Source organism: Cynocephalus volans, chromosome 13 (genome assembly GCF_027409185.1).
Source record: "Cynocephalus volans isolate mCynVol1 chromosome 13, mCynVol1.pri, whole genome shotgun sequence".
In the NCBI taxonomy this organism is placed as follows: domain Eukaryota; kingdom Metazoa; phylum Chordata; class Mammalia; order Dermoptera; family Cynocephalidae; genus Cynocephalus; species Cynocephalus volans.
Window position 1 is genome coordinate 76,415,117 of NC_084472.1, and position 14,119 is coordinate 76,429,235.

At 42.1% G+C, this 14,119-nt stretch overlaps 1 protein-coding gene across 1 annotated transcript in view; it reads right to left on the reverse strand.

Moving 5' to 3' along the window:
- Positions 1-4,213: 4,213 nt before the first annotated feature.
- The window catches only part of LOC134361702 (dihydroxyacetone phosphate acyltransferase-like), a 66,382-nt gene continuing 56,476 nt past the window's right edge, over positions 4,214-14,119 (reverse strand). Inside the window, 1 exon segment of the mRNA XM_063076700.1 lies at positions 4,214-4,651. Within this exon segment, the coding sequence (XP_062932770.1) occupies positions 4,214-4,651 (438 nt within the window).

A 14,119-nucleotide genomic window follows, 5' to 3' on the forward strand; every position in this document is an offset into this window, starting at 1 on the left:
GCCCAACTCCCTAAAGGGATGTGAGCCCATTCTAAAACTGTTTTAGTTATTTGAAAGTCCTGGCCAATGACTGCAAGTACTGTGACATTTCTACTTCTCCCAGCTGGTGGGGGTCCCACTGCAGTTTAGCTACAAGTGGGGGTGGTTTTCCGTACATAATCTCAAAAGGGGAATATTCCACTGGTCCCATCATACACTGGACCTGTAGCAAAGCTAAGGGAAGCATGTCTATCCAGGGCAGTCCTGTCTCCGGGCAGAGCTTGGCTAAAGTAGTCTTTAGGGTCCAGTTCATGCGCTCTACTTTCCCTGAACTCTGTGGCCTATATGGTGTATGAAGCTTCCATTTTATCCCTACCATTTTGGCTAGTCCTTGTACAACTGCTGTGATGAATGCTGGCCTGTTGTCTGACCCTATGGTTAGAGGGAGCCCGTATCTTGGGACCACTTCTCTTAAAAGGGCCTCTGTGACCTCTTGGGCTTGTTTAGCCCATGTAGGCAATCTCTCAGTCCATCCAGTGAAAGTACATATCATCACCAGCAAGTACTTATAGCCTCTGCAAGACTTTACTTCATTAAAGTCCACTACCAGGTCCTTGAAAGGCAATGTCCCGACTGGCTGGACTCTGGGGGCTAGCTGGGGTCCTTGCTTGGCATTGTTCTAGATGAAGGTCGGGCATCATAAGCTGACCTGGGCTCAAAGAGAGGCCAATTTTGAGATGAAGTAGTAGTGACTCAGAGTGGTCTCTAGGACTGTTTTCCCCCAGTGTGGCAGTTCATGATATTCCAGGACTAGTCGGGGGGCTAGCCATGGAGGAAAGATCAGTCTGTGGTCTGGGAGCTTCCACCATTCTTCAGGAGTCTTAATCCCACCTTCTTTTTCTGTCCATTGAGCCTCCTGTTTCGTGTACTGTATCTGCTGTGCCACCACCTGTACTAGCATGAGTTTGGCAGTTTTCTTTAGGCTTTTAGCAGGCTCTGCTTGGGCGGCTGCCCTTTTGGCTGTCTGATCAGTCAGTCAATTTCCTTCACTGATCTTGTCAGTGCCCTTTTGATGTCTTTTGCAGTGTATAACAGCCACTTGCGTGGGCTCCCAAACTGCCTTGAGGAGCTGGAGAATTTTTTCCTTGCTTTTAATTGCTTTTCCTCCTGTTCTTAGTCGGCCTCTTTCTTTGCATAGGGCCCCACGAACATGCAAGGTTGCAAAGGCATATTTGGAGTCAGTGTAAATGTTGACTTGCTTTCCTTTTGAGAGTTTGCATGCCTGGATAAGTGTCCATAGCTCTGCCCCCTGTGCTGACCAACCCTGGGGTAGGGATTTTGCCTCTAGGACTGCTTTATGAGTTGTTACCACATACCTGGCTCTTCATTGTCCTTCCTCAACATAACTAGTCCCATCTGTGAACAGTTCCATGTCTGGATCTGTCAAAGGCAAGTCCGTCAAGTTGGGCCTGCTGGAGTATGTTTCATCTATCAGTTCTTCATAGTTGTGATCCAGGGAGCCCAGCTCAGCAGGTAGGAGCATGGCTGGATCCAGACTCGGCACTGCCTCAAAGTGCACCTGGGGGTTTGCACAAAAGAGTCCCTGATAGAGAGTCATCCTGGAGTTGGCCAGCTATTTGTACCCCTGACTGTTCACCAGGGTGGTCACTGTGTGTAGGACCTTTACATTGAGATTTTGTCCCAAAGTTAGTTTGTCCACCTCTTGGATTAAGGCAACAGTGGCGGCCAGGGCTCACAGGCAGGGTGGCCAGCCGACTGCCTCAGTATCCAGTTGTTTGGGTAAGTATGCCACTGGTCTCTTCCAGGGCCCTATAGTCTGGGTGAGGACCCTGCACAGCCAACATGATCCCTTTTGTGCGCAAAGGGGTTGAAGTCCCAAGTTATATCTGGAATTCCAAGGGCAGGAGCCTGGGTTAACAGAGTTTTAGTTTCTAAAAATGAGTGCTCTTGTTCCAGGCCCCATACTCGAGGCTCTTTTTCAGCACATTTGATTGCTTCATATAGGGGCTTAGCCTTTTCTGAGTATTCTGGTATCCAGATTTGACAGAAGCCGGCAGCCCCAAGAAATTCTTGAAACTTTCTTTTGGTGTCTGGTTGGGATATGGCACAAACAGCTTGTTTCCTTTCTATTCCCAGTGAGTGACATCCTTTAGAGATGTGGTACCCTAGGTATCTAACCTTCTGTTGGCATATCTGTGCCTTTTCACACAACCCCTTCTAACCTAAGTCAGAGAGCAGACTCAGTACGGCTCTTGTTCTTTCCCAGCAGTTTTCCTGTCAGACTTCTCAGGAGGATGTTATTCACGTATTGGAGCAGGGTGAAATTCAACCTGACCCCTGGAAAGACAGCTAAGTATGAAGCTAGCACCTCTCCAAAGAGTGTAGGTGAATTTTTGAATCCTTGAGGCAGCCTCATCCAGGTTAGTTAGGTCTTCCTTCCAGTTTGGGGATTTTCTCATTCAAAGGCAAACAGTGGCTGACTTTTAGGTGCCAGTTGGAGGCAGAAGAGATCAAGGCAGGAGAGCCATCTAGACTGTACAGGGAGCAGACTCAGGAGCATGTATGGATTGAGCACCATGAGGTCGAGGGTGACAGCTGCCTTGTTTATGGCTTGCAGATCCTGGACTGGTACCCCTTTCGGTTGGGCTTTTTGACTGGCAGGAGTGGCGTGTTCCAGGGCAACTGGCACTCCACCAAAATTCCCACTTCTTGCAACCAGTGGATGTGTTCTTGGATTCCCAGTTGAGCTTCTCATGGGACTGGATATTGTTTTACCCTGACTGGTATGGCCCCTAGTTTTAGCTCTATAATTATTGGGGCATGGTTCTTTGCCATACCTGGAGGTCCCAATTCTGCTCAGACTAAAAGAAAGTCTCTAAAGAGGCAGTCTCTTAAGAGATCCAGTGGTCCTGTGTTTGAGTCTTCTTCAGCCTTCATGTATAGGTGCCATTCCCCTTCTCCAGGCACCATTATGGCTATCATTAGAATCTCTTGATTATTTAGAGTCAAACGAGTTGTTTCCCCAGGTGTGAAGGTTATTTGTGCCCATAGTTTTCTCAGAAAATCTCTTTCTAGTAGGGGTACCTGACAGTTAGGCAAATACAGGGATTCATGAGTTACTTTGTGACCCCTGAGGTGGAAGTTTGGGCCTTGCAGAATGGCTGGTCTGCTTGTGTCCCTGTAGCACCAATGATGGTAGCCTTTTGGCCTGAAAATGGGGCCACCAGGCTGGTGTCTACAGAATGTTTTGCCCTGGTGTCCACCATGAAGGTCATAGGTTGGCCCCCTACCACCATTTTGACCATGGGCTCCTGGAGTCTCAGGAACAGGGATCCCAGTCTTTCCTAATATGAGTCTATCCCTGCAAGGCCAGTGAGGCTCTGGGGCTCTTGGCCTGCTGGTTCAGGCTCATACTTTTTCCTTCCAGAGTGTACCTTATCTTGTGATGTTGTTTGGGATTTCTCTCCCCTTTTTGGGCACTCATTCTTCCAATGGCCCAGCTCCCTGCAGAGAGCACACTGGTTGGACTGTAGCGGGGCTTGCCCTCCTTGGTGGGGGTTCTTTTTCTTTTTTGGTGCAGAGCTCCAGTCTGGATTAAGTGCCATTGCCAGGAGTGCTGCCTTCTGCCTCAGGCATTTATCTGCTTCCTTCTGGGCCTTCCAGTCTCGATTGACAAACACCTTTTTGGCTACCTCTAGGAGCTGTGTAGCATTCATTCCAGCAAAACCTTCTAGCTTTTGAAGGTTGCGATGGATGTCGGCACAATACTGAGCCACAAAAGCTGCATTGACCACACATTGATTCTCGGCTGCTTTGGGGTCAAAAGCTTCAGAAGACCTCACATAACCTCTCATAGAATTCTGCAGGTGGCTTGTCTGCCTTCTTGGTTGCAATGGTTGTCTTGGACATATTGGTGGACTTCCTGGCCCTTGCTCGCAGCCCTTGGAGAATAGCTTCTCTATAATGGTGGAGCTGATTTCTCCCCTCCTCTTCATTGAAGTCCCAATTCAGCATGGTGTCTGCAGCAGCATCTCTCACCCAGGCCTCAGGGTCCATCATGGCTGTGGGTGCCTATTGTCTTTTTCGTGACCGGCACTCAGCCAGTGAGTGCACTGGCCATTCCTATATAGGATCCGAACCCGCGGCGGGAGCGTCGCTGCGCTCCCAGCATCGCACTCTCACGAGTGTGCCACGGGCTCGGCCCTGTGGGTGCCTATTGTTGCAACCACTCTCTGGCTCCAGTCAGGATGCATTGCTGTTCCTCAGTATTGAAGAGGATGAGGAGTAACTGATGACAGTCTTCCCAGGTGGGCTGGTGAGTGACGAAAATCAACTCCAGGAGGCCTATGAGAGCCTGGGGTTTTTCCAAATATGATGGAGTATGGTGTTTCCAATTCAAAAGGTCTGTGGTTATGAAAGGTTGGTAGTAGAAGAGGGGGCATCCTGGCTGCATGCTGCCATCTGGATTGACTTGCTGTGTACCTTGGGTCTCCCACAGGGGCATCTGAAGGGCTGGAACCTGTTGGGCTGAGTGGAATTGCCTCCTCACTGGTTCAGGACTCTCTGGGCTCTCTGGTGGTGATGCCAGTGGGGCCAAAAAGACCAAAGTCAGGGGGCTGTCTGGCAAAGGAATGTCTAGGGCCAAGCATCCCTGAAAGAGTGGGATATGGGAGTGGCAAGAGCTCCTCCTCTGGATCTCCTTGATATATAGGCCTTTTTGTTTCTTTCTGATTGCACTCTGACTTTTGCGTTGTTTGTGCAATGAGGACCTTACTCTTTTCCTTATGAACGCAGAACTGGACCCAAGGTGGCCGAGTCTTGGCCATAGTCAACCAGGAATCTATGTACAGAAACTGATCTGGGTGCCCTGGTTCTCCTGTAGTAACCTCATAAACTGCTCACACATTTTGGGTGTTTAATGTCCCTTCTGAAGGCCCCCCAACTCCAAAAGCAGGCCATTCTAATTCACACCGGGTCCAGAGTTTTTCAGGATTCAATTTGACTCCGTATTCCCCAGAGTATCTCTTTTGAAAGTTCTTTAACATACTTTCAAGGACTGTAGGTTTTGAATTGTTTGTCCCCATGTTTAATTCTAGCTTCCCCTTCCTGCCTCAAATGCTTATATCCCAAGCAGCATTGGTGCCACCACTCTAAGAAAGCTTGGAGTTCCCAAATTGCCTCCTCATATACTGGTGCAAGGAGTTTCTGGCCAGCTGGGACTGCAAAAGAAGTACAGTTCTATTTGGTGTGCCTGATGGCAGGGTCTCCAGGCAAAAAGGAAATGGCAACCAGGATCCTTTAACCCTTGGCAGGCTGGATGGGTCTGCAGGGTGTGCACATAAATTAATGGTCCATAAACTAGAGCCTCCCTTTTAAAATCAGATGTCTGTTCTTCAGGGGAGTAAAGGTAGTGGGGGAAGGGCAGATGGTGACAGGAAAGGTGTACTAGGACATAATCTGGGTTCCTTTCTAGATGGCTGAACCCATATGTGGGGAGGGGATTTTTGTGACAGAATGAGCACTGAGTCTCCTAGAGCAAACAGCGTGAGAGGATGTGTCACTCATCAATAGTCAAACACTCCTCTCCTAGGTCTGAAAAGAAACTTCCACCTCTTCCATGGGCACCAGAGGTGCCCAGACATAGGCAAGGGCTTTCTTTGTACGTGAGACCCCTCCCGGATCCCTGCTTGCAATGGAGATGCAAGGCAAACAAGGGTAGGGAGCCCCTCTTCTCCCAGACAAGGAGAAAGACCACATAGGTGTCCACCTGGCTGCGCCCCTCACAGGAACTGTTGGGTACATCTTGGCTAAGGTGTACACATATACCCTGGGCCTGGTCCAGTCCATTTCCAGACTGGAATCACCATTATGCCATGCGATGTGACCATAAAACCGCAGGTTAGGACCAACTTGGACACTGATTTATCACTTGGTGCTACAAATATTTCACATTCACAAATATTTCACACATTCACACAAAAGTTAAGGTACTTTTCCCTTCCCCAATCCCGACCTAATCTACCTAGATGGACATCCACAAACAGAGGGATCTCATGACAAGTTCCCAAACAGATGGACCCTACTACAAGGTCCCACACAGATGGACCTCGTTATGTGATCCTTTACCCAGCTGGATGTCCTTAACCAAGACAGGCCCTCAGGGGGACACTTTTGGGAGGTGATCAAGCTCCCCTTCCACCTACAGTCAGGCCTGAACTGAACTAAAGGATTGGGGGGGCCTACCTGTCCTGAAGGCCACAGGGGTCTGGCTGGTCCTTCTCTCCATTTAGTCTGGTTAGAAAGGCATTCCCTTAGATTGGTGAGATCCTGGAAAACTGGCCAGGCAGCTCCCCCTCAGTCCTCTGTGGCATTGCCGATCCACCGGGCAGCCCTACCCAGACCAGTGTCTCAAGGGGCCAGTCCAAATTGCTCCCCGGCCAAAGCACCAGAAAATGTTATGGAAATAGACTCAGCAAGGAAGCAGTAGACACTTGGAGAGCTGGAGAGTCAGGAGTTTATTAGGCTGGCAGGCTCAGATGAGCCAGTACTCTGAAATTCTGGACCCCAAACCCAGGTCTTACAGGGCCTTTTATAGGTGCACTCTTTAAGTTTCAGTTTCTTAACATACATCTCAAGCAGGCAGCTGCTAGTTTTGGATCCTCAGAATTTATGTGACCTAAGCAAGTATGCAAGCAAGATTATAGAAGCAAGGAATGCAGGCAGTTGATTAATAACTAGGCTGACTTCTGGGGGCCCTTGTAGATAAGCACATTTAGCTATAGAGGCATTGCACAAGCTAGGCAAAATTTTAATTTTGAGTTTTCCCAACAAAATAATACTGTTTAATTTTTTATGATTTTCTAGAACAGCAGATGCCAGGTAATTAAATAAATTTTTTTCAATTTTTTTGTATTTCACTGTACTGTGCAATGAGATGTATTTTGGAAAAACTATAATTCTGAGGGAAAGAAGAAGAAAATACCTTTACTGAGATTCTGTGAGTCTATTCTGAAGTATTATACTCCTAGATGTAATAAATTTGGGTTTTTTTTTGTTTTGTTTTTGTTTTAACTGGGAAACTTCTTATTGTTTCTTACTGCAAAATCATTAGCAACCAATGTTCAGTCTCACTTAGGTCATGTTCACTTTTTGAGTTTTATAAACCTATTTTTTCTTTCCTTCTATTTAGTTCTGATTAATGTCACTCACATAATTAAGCTTCTGTGAGATATCCACTACTGAGAAGCTACATTACACAGCAATATTAGAGATCCCATACTTTAAATATTTCCTTTTTTATTTTTTTTACTCTCTTTTGTCCATGTTGATTCAAATATTTCAGTGCCAGGGAACTACACACAGTAGTTTATGATGATGACAGAAACAAAGCAGGTTTCTAATAAAATAAACCTTGCCTTAGGTTGAGTCTCATGATCTTAGTGTCAACATCCTATAAAATAGTATGTGGTTTAGGTTGTGATTCAGTATCTAATGCATTACTTGCTGACAAAGAAGGTCAAAAAACATAGAAAATGCTCTAGAAAATGTCCATAGCTTTATGATGTAGTTTGTAATTAATGATTATAATTTCTGTAGTTTTACTCACCAATAAAAATGGGACAACTCCAAAGTGAGCCATCTCTCTCTCTATGTAAACTTTCCTATAAAATTCTTTCAACTTGTAATAGACTTTGGAGACTTTCCACCCTGTTGGTCTGTGTTTCCTGGGTCAATCCTCATGTCCGGCTTCTAATAAACTTTGCTGAAATTCTTTTGCCTCAAACTTCCTTAATTTTGGTTCACAGTAATCTATTGAGTATCTGCCATATTGTATTGCAATGACTAGTTTCTTTATATAATTTACTGGTAATTGTCATGGCTAATCTTACGTGTCAACCTGACTGGGCCATGGACTGTTCAGGAATTTGGTCAAATATTATTCTGGGTGTTTCTGAATGAAATTAACATTTGAATTGGTAGATGGAGTAAAGTGGATTATTCTCCCTAATATGAGTGGACCTCATCCAATCAAATGAAGACCTGAATAAAACAAACAAACAAAGAAAGAAAAAACTGAGATAGATGGTACTTAGCCAGTCTGGCTGTTGATCTGGGGACATACAGGTCTTCTCCTGCCCTTGGACTCAGACTGGAGCTGTATCATCAACTCTTCTGTGTCTTCAGCTGGCTGACTGCAGATCTTGGGAATTCGCAGCCTCCACAATCACATGAGTAAATGAAAATTCAGTCTCCTTTAGAGAAGGCATAATCCTAAATTCCCACAAAAATGGGAAAATGGGATCTGGAATTTCAACACAGGTCTGTGTGATTTCAAAGACCATGGCGTGTTCACCTCACAACAACTGCTCAAATAGGATGAGGAGAACTTGAAACCAGTACTAAATTCACTTCAGCACATGTTAGCTGATAAAATATTTCCCCACAGAAGATTGACTGTCTTTGAGAAGTCACACAACTTCTTATACCCGAATCATACAGCCCCTTACGTCCATCCTTAGTTCATGCTGCCTGCATTCTCTACAAGTGTACTCCAGTCCAACAATGAAAAAACAAAATCAATTCATCATTTATTGTACTTCATTCATGTGGTTTATTTCCAACCCCAGAAATACATAAAATTTGGTAGTATTTATTATTATTTTTTAATTCCATATAATTTTCATTGAGTGTATAGTATTCAAATTTTTAAATAATTGTACTACTTAATGTGAACAAATGTGGCCAAGCATTTTTATGAACACTTTTATAAAAAATAGTCAGTCAAGATCTCCTCACTTCAAACTGATCATTATGGTGTATAGAACATTTGTGACTCTAAATACTGTTTCAAGATCTATGAATCTTTTCTGTGCTTCTATTTTTAAAATGCCAAATTTGTTACATTTAGCACAGTCAATCCATTTTTTTCTTTTAGTTAATAGAATGTGTATTTTTTTCATAGAGATGAAATTGTTGCTACTTTACTTTTCCTATCTGTTTTGTCAGACTAATTTAACACCTTCAAACAGTTTTCATGTCTTTGCATTTTTGATCTTCTACTTAGTTTTTATTTCCAGTGGACTAGATTTGAACTCTGCCTTGAAACAAACTTGCATTTGTTATTGACTCCCTTTTGCAAAGTTAATCTAATCTGTTTTGGGCTGGCTTCCAGGGCAGCTATTTAAACAGCTATTGGACAGGTTTTGTTGCCTTCTGGCTTTCATTCATTTTAATACAGATACATCCCAATTCTGTTTAAAAGGGATGAGGAATGTCTTCAAACTAAGAACCCCCACTTCAGGAGCCCTATAGCTGACTATTATATATATGGCATCCTTTCATCTTTAAAAGTAAAAATAACCCCAAAAGCCACCTTAAAATTCTTCTTTTTTTTGTCAGCACAAACTCACTCCAAGAACTATCCCAGCTCTATGAAGCTCTTATTCTCTTCAATTACTGCTTTTCTTTCTTTATTATTTTTTTTCCAGCATACTCTCTTGCTGTGTCTTGATCCCCCTCTTAGGGATATTCTGTCAGGTCACCTGCTTTCTAAATTCACTCTTTCAACACTTTATGAGCCAGCAGAACATAACAAAGGGAAACCATTTAATAGTTTTGCCACCTAATCTTAACACCTTATTTTTCAAAGGGGTTTCTCACAAATGCTCCCACTTCTTATCAGATCTGAGGGAAAGAGTATCTCAAAGAGCAGCCTTAAGCACTCGCCAATTAAATCTGGGCTATCTCCTATAATGTTTTCGAGCTCCTTTTGAAGAAAGATTTCTCTGTGTCTTAGATCTGTTAAATTGCACTCTTTATATTGCCACTTATGCCATAAGGGGTTTGTGACCTCTGAATAAATTTTCTGGGATGGATTTTCATAGTATGTATGACTTCAATTTTAAATTTGTTAGTCTTTTTCTCTGTACAAGAAAAAGGGCAGAAAGGGTATCCCATTTTCTGAAAAGAAAACTGCTATATAATATATAAAAGAGTTTTACAATCCCTCAAACTTATGGAAAATATAAAAAATCTCATGTAACATTTTTGCAGAAAACTTCAGCATAGGGATAGAATTATAAAGAAGGAATTGCTAAATGTAGCACTTACTTCCTAAAATAATTTTGGACTCTTAAAACTACAGAACATGTCATGAAATTTGTGTATTACATACTGTATTGTAAGTTACTCACTTTGTTAGTTGAATGACGTGGTGATGGGGATTCAGTATTTAAAATGCCATAACCATATGTGAATTTCCCATGCTCATAAGAAAGTATCAGCAATCTGTTTTAATACAGAGAAGATACTGAAATTAATAAATTAAAAGACAGTGAAGAGAAGACCTCTGCTTCTGGACAGATGGATTAGGTGTATACCTTTCCTTATTCCTCCTGGTAAATATAACTAAAAATCCTGGATAATACATATATAACAAACATAAGAAGACTGAGAGGTGAAGATAATCCAACAAACCAGTTAGGGGCCTCAGGACCTAAGGAACGACATGGTGGATAGTTCCGAAGGTCTTCTTTCTGCCTCATATATCTTAGTCTTGGAGTGAGCAACCCAGAAAAGCCCTAATATAAGACTGCTTCCTCTAGCCAAAGGATCAGGAAAGGGGCAGCCTTGCAAGACATAACATTTTAAGGCAATAATTGCTCTACTCTAGCCAAATACCACAGAAAAATCTGTGGCTCCACCCCCAGCCGTGCCAGTAAAGTCCAGTGAGTAGCCTTAACTGTCATTCTCACCAAACTGTAATGAGGTATCCCGGCCCACCTGCTAGAATGGTGTCAGAGAGGGCAGAGTAGGGAGCAGAAATTTTTTTTCCCCCATAGGACAGGTGCTTTCTTCCCCACAGGGCAGTAACAGACTGCATCCCACAGCAGTGTCAGTAAAGACCACTTTGGGAGGCTGGACTTTCCCCTTTACTGAGAAATAATGAGGTAACCTTTCCCCTCCCCTCTCAGGTGGTGTCATAAGAGGTAAGTCAGAACTTTCACCACCACCCTGCGGTAATGAGGCAACTTTCTCCCTCTTGTACTGTCAGTGAAGGCTAAGTGAGGAGGTAAATGAGTCACTCCTTATCCTAGCGAGGGAGTTGTCAGTGAAGGCCTAGTGGGTAGCTGAAATTCCCATCTCTGCTTAGTAGTAATGAGGAACCTTCTACCTTGGTTGCCAATGGGGACCAAGTTGGGAAAATAGACTTCTGTCTTCCCCTGGCAGTAATATGGTGGTATTCCCTTTTCATCTTCCAGGGCGGTATTAGAGAAAGCCAGCTAAAATAGAAAGTTAAAATAAGGCCCAGAGTCTCATAATACAGTGGCCCAAATGTCCATGTTTTAATTAAGAAAAAAATCACTCGTCTTTCCAGGAACCAAGAAGATCTTAAACTGAATGGAAAAGGATAATCAATAGATACAACACAGAGAAGAAAGAGATGTTAAATTTATTTGGCAAAGGTTGTAAAGCAGTTATTAAAAAGATTCAAGGAGCAATTAGGAACACACTTGAAACAAATGAAAAAATAGAAAGTCACAAGAAATAAAAAGTCTCATCAGAAAAATGGAAGATATTAAAAAAGAAACAAATGGAAATTTTAGAACTAAAAAATGCATTAACAGAAATTTATAAAACACTTAATAGATCAGCTGAACAGCAGAATGGAAGGAACTGATCAAACGATTATGGAATTGTAAGATAGAACAATAGAAATTAACCATTCTAAACAATAGAAAGACTAAAAAAAAAAAGGATACAGCCTCAGGCACCTTGAGACTATAATAAAAGATCGAGTGTTGGTGTCATTGGAGTTCTAGAAGGAGAAGCAAAAGAGGGTAACACCAAAGAAGCATCTGAATAAATGAGGGCTTTGAGCTTCAAAAATTTGGTGAAAGGTATAAAGAAGGTATAAAGAGCAACCTCCAAACGCTATAAACCCAAACAAAACTACACTAAGACATATCACAGTAAAAATTCTAAAAACTAATGACAAAGAAAAAAATCTGGAAAGTGGTGAGAGAGAAACATTACCTTACCTGTAGGCAAAAACCAATTCAATAACAGGGATTTTCTCATTAGAAATCATAAAGACCAAACTGAAGGGGCATACATTTTTTATATGCTGGGAAAAAAAAAAGAGAAAAGAACTGAAAAGAATTCTATATCCAGTGAAAATATCTTTCAGGAATGAACGGGGAAATCAGCACATTCTGCATGAAACCACTCAGCCACTGCCAGAAGTGCCCCAGACCCCTGAGCCAGGGCAGGGAGGACCAAGGGTCTCAATCACGCCCCCCCCCTAACATCCACATCCAGCCCAGTGATGACCATGGAGCCACTGCTGAAAGTGCCCTGGGCTCCCGAGCCAGGACAATTGGTGGCCAAGGACCTCAGCTACGCCCCCTGACATCCACACCTAGCACAGCCATGACCAAGCCTCTGGGGAAGCCTCCTTGTCTCCTTTGCTGGAATGCAGGTGGTGCTATGAGCCTTGACCATGCCCCCTCCCTCTTTCATCCCCCTCCCATCCTATCCTCCTCCCTTTTTCACTCTCCCCTTCCCCCCCAACTGCTCCACAACAATGTCTTAGAATGTAAAATAATAATAATAATAATAATAATAATAATAATAATAATAATAATAATAATAATAATAATAAAATAAATAATTTTTAAAAAGACAGAGAGAATTAAGGAAATGTGAATACTGACAAGCTATTTGGCAATGTTGGGTATTAATACATTTTTTAAGCAGAAAAAAAAGATTTTCTTGATAAAGAAAAACTAAGAGAATTTATGGGCTGTGGAACTACCCTAGAATAATAACCAAAGGAGTTACCTAGTTAGAAAGGAAATGATGAAAGCAGAAACCTTATAACATTGGGGAGGGATAAAGAACATGGTAAACAAAAATATGGGTAAATTAAAACAACATTCCTTCTTGTCACCTCTCCCCCAGTGTAACAGAGATGCAAAGGATGACTTAAAGCCCATTTCTTCTGAGCAGTGAGAGGCCTGAAAGAAGTTAATTTTCCAGGAAACCTCAAGAGAGAAGTATTCCTCAGAAAAATAACACTGAACTGGGGTCTTCTCTCAGTATTTATTCTCCAGGTCAGAAAGTTACAGAAAAGGAACATAGGTGGTTACAAAAGAACAGTAAGATAATTGTCATGGCAACAATCATTAGGTTTGGCTGCACCAAGGACATCTGCCCTTAGAGCCAGCAATTTTGCTGTGTTACAATTCCTTATCTACGAGAGAGACTTTAGCCCAGGGAAAGTTTCCTGTCCTTTGCAAGCTTAACATTTCTACATGTAATTTTAAAAAGTTAGGCTATACCTGAAACTACAGGGCCTTGGAAGCTAGGCCCTGTGAAATACATTTGCTTTATTAATGTTAGTATGCTCCACACCTTCTCCTGAATTTTCTAGATTATCTTAGGTGATTGAAGCAAAAATTATCACATTCTCTGATGTGGTTCTAAAATTATATGAGAAAAAATACTTAAAACAATGATTTCATAAATGGATGAACGTAATAATTTTATAAATGGGGAAACATAAGGAAGGTAAGTTTTCTGCACTTCACTTGTACTGGTAAAATGATGACACTATTAGACTGTGATAAGTTATGTATAAATAATTCAATACCTAGAGAAACCACTAAAAAACTATACATAGAGATGCACTCAAAAATACTATACATAAATTAAAATGGAATTCTACAAAATGTTCAAGTAACCCACAGGAAGGCAGGAAAAAGAAAACAGAAAATCAAAAATAAAGAATTTTAAATTTTAAAAAAAGGGCAGACTTAAGTCCTAAAATATCATTTACTGTATTAAATGTAAATATTCTTAATGTACAATTAAAGACAGAGATTAGCAGAGTGCATTAAAAAACATGTCTACAAGAAACCAACTTCAGTTATAATATAAGCAGGTTATAACAATGGAAAAAGAGATATCATGCAATCATTAATTTTAAAAAGCACATGTGGAATTATTAATATTAGACAAAGTAAACTTCAGAGCAAAGAAAATCATGAGACAGAAAGATAAAATGATAAAAGGGTCATTCTACCAAAAAACATAGCAATTTTTAATATGTATGCAC